The sequence below is a fragment of the Microcebus murinus genome, chromosome 13 (genome assembly GCF_040939455.1).
Source record: "Microcebus murinus isolate Inina chromosome 13, M.murinus_Inina_mat1.0, whole genome shotgun sequence".
NCBI lineage: Eukaryota > Metazoa > Chordata > Mammalia > Primates > Cheirogaleidae > Microcebus > Microcebus murinus.
In genome coordinates, this window is record NC_134116.1 from 78431833 (window position 1) to 78444330 (window position 12498).

Here is a 12498-nt window from a genome sequence, read left to right on the forward strand (position 1 = left end):
ACTAGGACTTTTACTTCCTGACATAAGCAGGAATTTTCCATCAAAGATGATGTAGGGGACACCCAGTAGCTTGATAATATAATGATCCTAAAAGAACTGTCTCTTTTGTGTTGTCAACATTTCCCGTGGAATATGTAAACTAATACTCACTGATTCACAGAACATGTGCATAAACTTCCCAGATACTGATCACTTTTTAAAAGTAGGCTCTTGGTTCTGGAAAGCAATATTTATGATTTTTAGCAATTTTATTCTATTAACAGACTCATGAGACCATCTGAAAAATTATCAAGTCCAATGAAAATTAAAAAAAACTCAACTCCCCTAGGAACTCACATCATAAAATATTTTATTAATAAGTAAAATGATTTTCCCCTGCCTTTGGTTATTAAAAAAGATTATCTTTGTTGATACCAGTTGCCAACAATGGTTTTACATTATTCAGTCATGAGACAGATAAGGATAGGAAGATGATAGATATCTATAGATATAAATATGGAAAAGACCATACCATACAATGATTTATTTAATTACAAACTCTTGGTTTTGCTAGCAGTCAGAAATTTACTTGCACATAAAGTTATCCTTTTTACAAGTAAACAATACACAAATAAATTCACTTGAATTTGATAATTTAGAACACTGGCGGTGAATACAGTGCTTGTTGAGGCCTGGAAGAGAGGAAAACAGAACCGTGTGGGGGAAGAACGGCAGTATTTCTTTGAAAAGGTGTTCTCTTGCTTTAATAGTCTCTGTTGCCTGAAAAATAAACCATTTTGGTAACGAGAGTGTAAACAGCCTCATGGCTTTCAAAGCAAATCGTATCTGTGGTTTAAATTTCATCCCGAGTCTCAGGATTATGGCTGAGGAGCTAGACTTTGTAATGCATTTCTGTGACTTTTTATAACTAAAACAAGAAACTGTTTTACCAGGCTTAGGCAGAAATACTGATCTTCCTTTGTAACTACAGTGATTACTGGCACTCAGGACTACAGAGACACGGAGACCTGAAAACCAAACAGAACGAAATGCCAACCCAGACCACGTGACAAAATTAAAAGTAACTCCGAGAGCAGCAGGTGATAGTTTCTGATGTCAATATAAAAAACATCTGATTACATATCAGATGTCACCGTCAAGCCAGAAAAATTAAGATATAATCAAGAGTGGGAAGAATGGCTTTATTACTACACCACCCACAACTTCAAGGTTAAAATAATCCCAGACTTCTGCAATGTCTTCATTAGTTAAGTAACTATACAATTTCTTTCAGTCTCTTTTTAATGTAGAAAACACTTTGTAATAGGATCTCTACACAAGGTAAAAAAGCACAAAGTAGGTCCAAAAAAAGCACAAAAATAGACAAAATATATATATATATAATTTTACAATGAAATTAAGATGTGCCTGTGGAATACTGAGACTGATGTCTGATCTCATAGATTTCCAACTGGTTTCCTTTCATCACAGCTGTATTATGTACGTCTTTCCCCTCATCCTTGGCGCTTATTTAAAACAATGGCCCAGGTAAAAGAGAGACAACAGGTATTTTGATCTTGTACAGTCCAAAACAAACAAAAAAAGGCAATAATAATAATGACATAATAAAAATGCTTCATCTATCAGTTTATAAAATTCTTTTGACAACCACACCTCAAGGGCACTTAGAACTCAAGCATTTGTGACATACTCTTCAGCAATAACACAGGCATCTCCAGCTGCGGCTGTTTTCCCATCATAAATCGACGACACTCTGGGGCGAAGCACCCAGAAATGCTAACTCGGAGATGTATTCAGACACACCGGGGCAAACGAAGCCATCCAAGCGCCGTGATCACCGCCAACACGCGTGGACTTCCACCTTGAGAATCCATCCCTGTTTTCCTCTGAGTCTCATAAAGGACTCAAAGGCAGGTGACTCTGAGTTACACAGTCACTGCTGGGTACATCTTCTGCTCACTGCTGGTGTGGGGGAAGGGGGACTGGATCTGCCTGTATCCAGGCTGCAGGCCATCCATGAAGGGGGGCACGGGCGTCATGGGCACGGAGTCGTGCTGCACCGTGTACCCCACGTACGGGGGGTGCAGGTACTGCCCCTGGTGCGGCACGATCTGCGTGGCCTGCTGACAGTTCAGCACGGAGAAATTCGTGGGCATGTTGACATACACGTTGTTCATGGTCCCCTCAGGCAGGCAACAGTTGGTCTGCGACCTCGTTGGGGGCGCCCGGGCCCCCGAGTTGGCGCTGGAGCTGGAGCTGGCGGCCGTGCTGGACTGGCGGGAGGACGAGCCCCGGGAAGTGCTGGCGCTTGGGATCATGGGGATGGTCTCCATCAAGCGGCTGCCCCCCGGCGCCCGGCTCTGCTGGGGCTCCTGCTTAGGCCGCAGACACCTGCAGCAGCAGGCTGCCACCAGGGAGCCCAAGATGATAAAGGCGACAAACACGGAGCCCACGATGAGGAACGGCACGTAGATGGGCACTGCAGAAAAGGACAGACACACATTACGACTTACTGTTGGAGCGCACAGAAGAGAATGGGTGTCTGGCAGTGGTGGTGGACGGGCGAGCAGCACTGAAGCTGGGCATCACACACCTAAGCTGGGCTAGTGTGTTCGCATGTTCGTAGCCCGTAAGACGCAAGGGTCCTTTACGAGGTGCTGGGGAAAGGGGCTAAGACCCTGCAGGCATGGCGGATCACCCCTAGAAGCAGAACTGTTAACGTTTACACATCAGCTGCAAGATCGGTTGAGGAGGATATCCAACTGAGTGAAAATACGGGTTTCCTCTGTTAGGATCCTTACAGCTCTAGACTTCCTATGATATCGGAATTGCCCAGACTTCGGTCTGCTCTACCAGGTAGTTGTAGGACCTGCATAGTAACCATGAGTTACATTTAAAAGTCTTTTTTCCCCCAGAAACTTATTTAGATTCCTTAAAAATGGATCTTGCCAGTCATGGCAAAGCACAGCACCAGTGCAGGCTTGGACGCACCAGCATTTTAGGAAGGAGCCCGCGTGGACTTCAGGTCAGATGCGTGAATACCCTTTGACTGTCCATTAGAGCAGCGGGACTTTCTAATTATGCTCCTCCTGACTGCTCTGGCATTTCTGGAGTCAGTGTTTTTAAAACAGAGTGCCACGTGGATTCAGGGAATCTAAGTTTTATCAATTTATTTTTATGAATTTTTAGCAAGTTGGTTTTTTTTTTTTTTCCATAGGAAGACAAGTCAAACATTTAGGTCAGACTCTAAGCCACTAGCATTTTTTTTTCTGGTTTCCTACACATATTACAGTTGTACTTTAATTCTTATAAGCCACTAGCATTTTCAGAAAGAGTCTGTAAGGCACAGGTGCCTAGCCGGAGGGTCCGTGGGTGGGGCACCGAGCGGTGGCGAGGCGAAGGGGTCTGCATGGCGGTGGAGGAAGGTTATTCCCGGCAGCCAGCCAGTGGGCAGCAACGTACTGAGCAAGACAAATGCCAGGAGTTACGGGACATTTGTTCCAGGAAGGACAGCCCCCCCCCCCAGGTGAGCCAAGAAGTCACGTCTGCTCCGGGAAAATCTGCAGAGCATACAGCAGTGGTCACCGTACTTCACACCAGGCCTTACTCTAAAAATGAAAGCCGTAAAAAATGAAAATAAAAACTTCAACCAGTAGCAAACTCCACTTTAAAATTATTTTCTTACAAAAATCTTTTGAGAGCTAAGGGGATGGCAGCACAAGGCTTTAGAAACTGGTCACACAGGCTGACGGGGAGCAGAATCCGGTAGGAAGAGGCTGCAGAAGGCCTCTGGGCCACTGCTGCGGAATTCCACCTTGTGCTACCGAGAACCTGCATTTTCCAACGTGCTCTTGCCCCATCTCCCCGACTACTTGTCAGGAACATACATGAGGGCAGGGACGGAATGGGTCTTGCCGGTCATGGCAAAGCACAGCACCAGTGCAGGCTTGGACGCACCAGCATTTTAGGAAGGAGCCTGCGTGGATTTCAGGTCAGATGCGTGAATACCCTTTGACTGTCCATTAGAGCAGCAGGACTTTCTAATTACGCTCCTCCTTGACTGCTCTGGCATTTCTGGAGTCAGTGTTTTTAAAACAGAGTGCCACATGGATTCAGGGAGAAATAATGCCGTATCAGTAAAACACACTTTATAGGTACTTAACCAAAGGCTGACAGTGAAGATTTCCTGGAGATTCTGTGCTGAACAGAGCAAGTTCTATATATAGCGCCCCTTTAGCAGGTAGCACGGCCGGTTCCCAGCAGTGGCACCGTTCTAATTGCGCTGTCACTTCGGGCTGACTATGCATCACTGGAGCAGCCAGCGGATGCAGGGCCCGTTCCTAGGTGTGCTATAAATATTTAATTCTCTAAATTATGACACCAGCCCTAAATATGTTATCAAGAGGTAAACAACACTAAAACAGAAAAAAAAAGTACCCCAAACATTATAGCAGAAACTAGCTGAAACCAGTCTTAGTCCACATAATGAGTTTTGGGGAGAAATAACTGTTCTCTTTCCAGGATTTTTAATTAGAAGTGTAAATAACGGCACAGGGGTAAAGAATGCAGTGCTGCTATACGCCCCTGGCAGGCTTAATTAGGCATGCTGTCTTTCTATGCTGCAGAAGAGAAGTGAATGGAACAGAACTTTTAGGGGAAAAGGTTTGTAAGTAGGCTGAAGAAGGCACCCACGCACGGTGCCATGAGGTGTCTGCAGCCTACTGATTTGTCACAGCCATCCCCACTTTTTAGGGGACCATTAATGAGCCCAACTTCGCAGACGCCTCATCGCAGCAGTTGAGACTCTGGCTCACTTCTCAAGGCTTTATTCCAGGGCGGCACGCACACTCCGCAAGGCTGAACTTGCGTCCTGGAGAGGGCACCTTTTCCGGAACCACCCTCACTTCTCCTCTCTTCGGATTCAAGGCAGCGGGACAATAGGAGTAGCATGCTAATCAAATGCTTGACTGCAAAGGGAACAGCACCCACCGAAAAGAGCTGTCTCTTACCAGGCCCCAGGAGTGCGCTCCACAAACACAGAAACCACACCGCGCCAAAGCCCAGGCAGCTGGGCGCAAGGTGCCGGTGAAAAAGTCCTCTAGTTAGCACAACCGCTGCAGCTAAAGGAGACGCGCCCCCTCTGGGACACGTTTGCATTTCACCTCTTACCCCTACCCACTCCCGAAATAAATAAATACACACACACACAGTTAGTGGTGTAGACCTGCAGACCCTCCAGAGAGGCAAATTGGAAAGGTTTCTGAAGAGTGGCAAACGTGCAACATACCAAATTCTTTCACAGATATACTTTCAGTTTTGGTAATGTGAAAAAATACAATTAAAAAAAAAATCCCAGCCACAAAGAGCAAGGCTGGGCACAGCTTTGATGTCACACCTACTAAGTCTGGTAAGGAGAACCGCCCAGAAACCTGAGAGGCCCTGGCCGGGCAGGGCGTGGGTGCTGCCCGGCGTCGCCGGGGTCTGGCACGGTGCACCACCGCGGGAAAGCCCTGAGCAGCTGCTTTCCCTCCGGGGAGGCTTCAGGGAAGCACCCCTGCCAGGCCCTCTCGGGAGGGGCCTCACCCTCGCGTTTTCGGGCACCCCCCCCCCCAGACATTAACCCCTACAGAGACAGGAGACACAGGAGGGACAGAGGACCCTGGGCAGGAATGCCGGAGCTGTCTGTGGCCCACACTGCCTTAGGTGTGTGGATTTTCTTCGGAAAGCCCACGCCATGCCACCCCCTCGCTGACAAATAGGGAAACTGAGGCCCAGGGAGGCGAGCTGGTGACCCACACACAAATTAATGGATGGGGCAGAATGCAGGCTCCGCCTCCTGGTCCGATCCCTTTCCTGACATTTCAGGTCTTCTAATTCCCTGCCCCTCTCCAGGCTCCCAAGTCCAGGACGTCCGGGCAAAGAGTCAAGCCGACCGTCCTCCCTTTCGCGCCGGGTCACAGGCCGCCCTACCTGCGGAGCCGTCGGGGCCGTCTTTGTCCGCGCGGCCAGGCTCGCCGGCGCCCTGCTGGCGGTCGTTGTCGCAGCCGCCCTGGTCCAGCCGCGCCTCGGCGCTGGAGCAGCAGTAGCGCAGCGCGCAGCTGCCGCAGCAGATGGTGGCGTCGCCGCCGTCGAAGCGCTCGGGGCACTGGAAGCCGATGCGCCAGTCGCCCTGCGCGTTCAGCCAGCCGTGGCAGTACTCGCCGCTGGCCCGCGCCCCCGCCGCCAGCAGCGCGGCCAGCAGCAGCTGCAGGAGCGGCGAGGCGGCGCTCCGGGAAGAGGCGGCGGGGGAACGGCGTCCGCCCCACATGGCACCACCCTGGGCGCGGGCGGCGCGTCTCCAGCGGGCGGGCGTAGAGCAGTCTCCAGACGTCGCGGCTCCCGCGCCCCCGGGCCTCCCCGCTGTCTCGCAACGCCTTCCACTCAGGCCTCTTCCTCCCTTCTGCCGCAACGTCCAGGAGCAGGCGACGCTGGGCCACAGGGCCAGGGGCTCCTAAGCCATTCCCTTCCTCAGCCAGGTAGCCCAGTCCCCGTTAGGGGCGCCTTCAGGGTGGCACTCGCCGGTGGAACCCACGGGGTGCAGAATCAGAGGGCCCCGAGGGCTGCCATCCCGCAGCCCCTGGAGGCTTCGCCCGCAGAGGGGCTCTCCCTGCGCATCCCCGAGGGGACGCTCACCGGAGCCGGAGGACCGCTGAGCTCGCCGCTGCGGACCCCGAGGGAAGCAGGTCTCGGCCACACAGGCTTTCAGCCCCGGGTGTCCCGCGCGCGGGCCGGGCGCGTCTCCCTACTTTATTCCCCGCTCCAGCGGCGAGCAGGGGCGAAGAAGGCAGGCAGCGCGCGCAGGGCTCCGGGCAGCAAGTGCAGCGGCCGGCCGCGCTCGGCGTCCTCAGCTCCGCAGTCGGTCCGCATGGCTGCCGCCGCGCCGCCCGGGCAGCCCTCGGGGTGCAGCCCCCACGCTCGGCTCAGCCTGGCCGGCGTTCCCAGCGCACGCCGCCGCGGGAGCGCTGCCGGCCCCGGAGCCTGCCCGGCTGGCGGCGGCCGGTGGGCGCGGATCCAGGCAGGCGGCTCGCTCCAGCGCCCCTTCCCCGCCTCCTCGCCGCGGCGCAGTCCCCCGGCGCCGGGCACCTTCCGCCAGGCCCCCCCTCTCCGCCGCGCCCTCGGGAGCCCTGCACCCGACGGGAGCCTCCCACGGAAGCTCCAGTCCTCCGGGCTCCGGGAGCAGCGGAGCGCGGCCGCAGCAGCAGCAGCCTGCAAAGTCGCCTCGCCCGGCGCCCGGCCAGCCCCGACTGGCTCCCGGCCGCGCGGCGCTGCGCTCTTAAGAGGGGCCCGCGGCTCCCCGGCGCGCATGCGTGCTGCGCGGGCTTCCCTCCGCCCCCGACGCCCCGAGACGCCCGGCTGCCCCGCACTTGGGGCGGTGCTGGGGGCCGCCTGCTAGAATAGGGGCGCTTGCAAACGTGACTTGATTAAGCAACCCGGGCCTTGCTAAACACAAGGGCAATAATAAAGGGAGCAATGGTAAAGGGAGCAAACCAAACTTGCTTAGTGACGATCTTGAGCATTCAGCCTGCGGGTTGATCCTCAAAATTGCCCAAAGGATTATACTTACTTTCCATTCCACAGGTGATGAAAGCGCCAGCCACTCAGCCGAAGCTGGGCCCGGCCCCAGTGGAGGAAGAGCTCGCATGTGTGTGGCAGTGGGCTCGAGGGGCGCTCGCGGCTTCCACCCAAAGGTGGAATGAAGTTCAGCAAAGACATGACAAATTTGGCCACTTTCTACATGATTTGCGCCGCTTTTTTCTTTCTACATTTGGGCGTGGTGACTGATCGGATTGTAGCAGAAAGGTGCTTCCGTCCAGCATTCGGCCTTCGTGGTTTTAGACAGCTGCAGTCAGGAAGAAAACAAGGTTCAGGCAGACCAGAAATTCAGCTTTGGTGCAGGAGACATTAATAGCTTCTCTCTTGCGGAAGCAGAAACAACAGGTGCTCATGTTATTAAAGCAGCAGTGATTATTTTTACAGGAACTAATGCCCCTTCCCACATGGCCTGGGAGTCAGCAGACCTGAGTTCTAGACCCAGCCCTACCAGCCATGAATCGTTAACTTCTGCTGGCCTCAGTTTCTCCATCTGTAAAGTGGAACATAGGATGTAATAACCGCTAAGATCCCTTTCAAGTCCGTGACTACAGAACACAGGCAGTTTCATTAGCAGCAGAGGCGCCCCGGTTCGAACAACCATCACTTGTGTACGCTGGTTAATGGAGAGACTCAGGTGTTGATTATTCTTTCATTCACACCAACAAAGTTAAAAAAAAAATCTACCCTACTTTCCAACAAACACCTTGTTCTTTTCACTAAACCTCTCTCCAAGTATTGCACTTCATTTTCTTGCAGGTTTTTTGTTTATCTTTTAGCTGCATAAAACTGTATATTACTGTTACATAAAACTGTGAATACTGCACTATTCACCAACTTTTCTTAAGCTAATAAATGAACAAAATTTCAGTATCGATGAATTATTCATTCAACCGATACATGCTAAGCGCTTACAGTGTACTGCTCTCTGTGTGGGGTTCACCAAGAAACCAGACATCATGGCCTAAAGTCTCCGAGAGTGAAACAGAGCAAATGGACAGAAAGATAAAGAATTGAATAAACAAAGATAATGTAAGTATGATAAAATCTCTGACCAATGAGGTACAGGATCAATTTAAACACATAATCTGGGGTTAAGAGACAGAGGGAGGTCAGAAAAATCAACACAGGAATGGCATTTAAGGTTAGACCACAAGTAGCAAGGGAAGACTCAGCTTTTCAGAATGAGTCACTTTCTTAGACTATACTATTAGCCAACATTAACTGAGGGCTTACTATGTGCCAAGCACCCCTGCTGAGAGTTTCATGGACATTGTTTCATTTGATCCCCACAGCAGTCCTACAAAGAAGACACAATGATTAGCCTCATTTTACCAGTGAGGCTACTTGCCTGCTCCCTACAGACACAGTTTCAGTTCACCTGGAAGGCACCCAGTTCCACCTGCTTTGCACCCAAAGGCCACCCAGCATGCTGCTGGTCTCCACAGCCTCCACTACAGAGCCCAGTATTGACTGGGAACTGTGTGCCAGTCACCAGCTGGGGAGGGGTCATTTTCCTATGGCAGCATAAATTGATTAGGGTGGTGTTCAGAGGGTTACTACTTTAAATTTTCTCTTTTTAGGAAAAAAAAAATTAAGGCAGGAGAATTATGCTTATTTCAGACAATACTTACACCATACCCTCCTTCCATTACCCATTTATTCTCTTCTCCAAAACACCCATAGTTCATCAGGGTTTATTTATGAAGAAAGAAATTGTTTAACATTTCATATTGGAACTGAATCGTGACTGGGCAGTGCCACTGTGTAAGTATAATGTTTTTCCCAAGTAGTGTACAATTTAGTCTGTAACCGGTGCACTTGGAAGTGTGGAGCTTTGAGCAAATTTTGCCTCTTTTTTATTTTTGTGTTTCCTTTATTCCTTAAAAGTTAAGGACAGGACTGTTTTATAGTTACTTCATGTGGCAGTTGATTGTCTTCAGTGCTCATAGGCCTTTACATCACTCTGTCTCTTCTGCCGTGTTTAACTTGTCTTTGTGTATCTGGTATATTGTACTGAAATTTTATAACATAAATTGCCAAGTACTTAGTGAGCATCTCTCTGGGAGATGCTCACTAAAGGGAGATATTAAAGTGCTCTTGTTTCTTCCATAGGAAATAAAAAGAAATTCCCTCATCCTCCTTAACAGACAGCCTACACTATTTTACTAGTCTCTTCTGAGAAACTATAACTAGCAATCAATACATACAGGTAGTAATAATAACAATAATTTATTATAATCAAAGCTAAGTGTCAAGCACCCTGCTAAAATATATTTAAACATATATGAAAGAGCGCCCCCTTTTAAAAAGTTGAACTCCATGGACGTTAACTGCAAAAGTATATGTTCAGGTTATTTTGCATTTTCATATGTGCCTATATGTATATATACACACATACCTATGAATAAAATACAACTGATTCAAAAGCAAACTTCCGACATATCTTCACCGGTACAAGTAAAAAGTTATATAACTAAAGAAATGATTACTTATAACTTTGCTAACTAGAGTTGATACAAATCATACGGAGGTAATCATATTTCATTTGGCTGGCAGTTCTAAAAGCTGCAAGATCTCCAGTGATTTTCCTGCAAGTTTCAGCAAGAGCAGAAGGTTCTTGCCATCTGCACACCCATCAGCAGTCTGTTTCAGGAGAATGGCTTTCACTAGGTTCATTCATTTTTTTCCCTCTTTCTCTTTCATAAATAGAAGTAGTCCTGAAAATTCATATTTCATTTACCAAAAGTTCTTTTAACTTAAAAATGTTTGTGTTAGCAAATAAGACCTCAAACCCAGACAAATATGTCCAATTACATATTTATAAATTTTGTCTTGTGTCTTGTTAGATACCTAACCTTATCTGAAAATAAAAATGGCCATAAATTTTTCAGGAAAAAAGCCTTCTTGTTGTTTTAAAATTTTATATCTTTCATCTTCCTTATTTTTTCTTATAATTAATATACTGACTTCCAAAAAGGTAATTTCCATATTTTACGTTCTTTTTCTTCTCATCTGCCATTAATGTTAAATATCTGACATACTTCTCTTCCATCCGTACTCCTCACCCCATTGTTTTACTGAGCCCCTTTTCTGTTAATATTGGTGTTTACTATGGTTATATTTTCATCCTGGAAATACGGAGTTAACAACCATGGAGGTATTATTTCAATTTTCAAATTATATATGAGATAAAAGTCTAGCATCCAGGATATGTATGAACTATTACAACTCAAAAACAAACAAACAAAAAAACAATTTAAAAATGCCTTGAATGATTTCTACAAACAAGAGATACAAAGAAACAACAAGCATATGAAAAATGTCCAACATTCATTAGTCATTAGGGAAATGCAAGTCAAAACCACCAGATGCCACTTTACTCTCACTCAGTTGGCAATAATGATAATAAAGGGATCCAGCCTGAGCAAGAGCGAGACCCCGTCTCTACTAAAAATAGGAAGAAAAAAAATTAGCCAGGCGTCGTGGAGCACGCCTGTAGTCCCAGCTACTCAGGATGCTAAGGCAAAAGGATCACCTGAGCCCCCAAGTTTGAGGATGCAGTGAGCCATGATGATGCCACTACACTCTAGCCAGGGTGACAGAGCAAGACTCTGTCTCAAAAATAAATAGATACATTAAAAAAAATAATAATAAAGAGAAATAGCGTTGGTGAGGATGTGGAGAAGCTGAAACCTTAAACACTGCTGATGGGAATGTAAAATGGTTTAGCCACTATGCAAAACAGTTTGACAATTTCTCAAAAAGTTAGATGTAGAATCACCATATGACCCTGCAATTCCACTCCTAGGTACATATATACCCCAGAGTTGAAAACATATGTCCATAAAAAACTTCTATACAAATGTGCATAGCAGCACTATTTACAGTAGCCAAAAGGTGGAAACAACTAAAATGTTCGACAACTGATGAATGGATAAACAAAATGTGTTATATTCATACAACTGGAATAGTACTTGGCCATAAAAAGGAACCAAACACGAATACATGCTACGAAACATGGATGAAATTTGAAAACATTGTGCTAAGTGAAAAACGCCAGACACGAAAGGCATGTATCGTGTGATTTCATTTATATGAAATGTCCAGAGTAGGTAATGCATAGAGACAGAAAGTAGGTCAGTGGTGGTCCGGGGTTGAGGGGGACCAAGAACGAGAAGTGACTACTTCGTGGGCACAAGGTTTCCTTTTGGGTTGAGAATGTTCTGCAGTTAGATATCAGTCATGGCTGCACACAGTGTGAACATCCTAAATGTCACTAAAGGTAACGTTTATGTTACATGCATTTTACCATAATAAAAAAAAAAAGAGTCTAGAATAAATAAATAAATAAATAAATACCTGCAGCTGTGAAACTAGTTATCTGCCCCTGATGTCACATGAAGGCTCTGCAGCAGGTGCACCCATTTTGAGAGGCTCTATTCCAGGCATCCTCAAACTACGGTCTGCGGGCCACATGCAGGTGTTTTTGCCCATTTGTTTTTTTGGTTTTTTTTTGTTTTTGCTTCAAAATAAGATATGTGCAGTGTGCATAGGAATTTGTTCATAGTTTTTTTAAAACTATAGTCCGGCCCTCCAGTGGTCTGAGGGACAGCCAACTGGCCCCCTGTTTAAACAGTTTGAGGACCCCTGCTTTCTATTCCCTTAACAGTGAATGGTCCAGAAATGCAGCTGCTTAAGGAGTCTGAGACACAGCCAGATTCCTCTGAGCGTAACGCCAAGCCCCTAAGCTACGTGTCGCAGACCCTCTGTGGTGGACCGAATTGTGTCTCCCCCCAAATTCACGCTAAAACGCTAGTCCCCAGTGTGACTTTATTAGGAGGTAGTGTCTCTAAAGAGGAAATTATG

The 12498-nt window shown here is 47.7% G+C and overlaps 1 protein-coding gene across 1 annotated transcript; it reads right to left on the minus strand.

Annotated features, from left to right (window-relative positions):
* Positions 1 to 332: 332 nt before the first annotated feature.
* SHISA2 (shisa family member 2) lies at positions 333 to 6307 on the minus strand. Its single transcript, XM_012778539.3, has 2 exons — positions 5971 to 6307; positions 333 to 2479 (listed from the first exon to the last, which is right to left on the minus strand). Exons 1-2 carry the CDS (start codon positions 6305 to 6307, stop codon positions 1926 to 1928), a joined length of 891 nt encoding a protein of 296 aa, XP_012633993.1. The 3' UTR covers positions 333 to 1925.
* Between the last annotated feature and the right edge of the window lie 6191 nt (positions 6308 to 12498).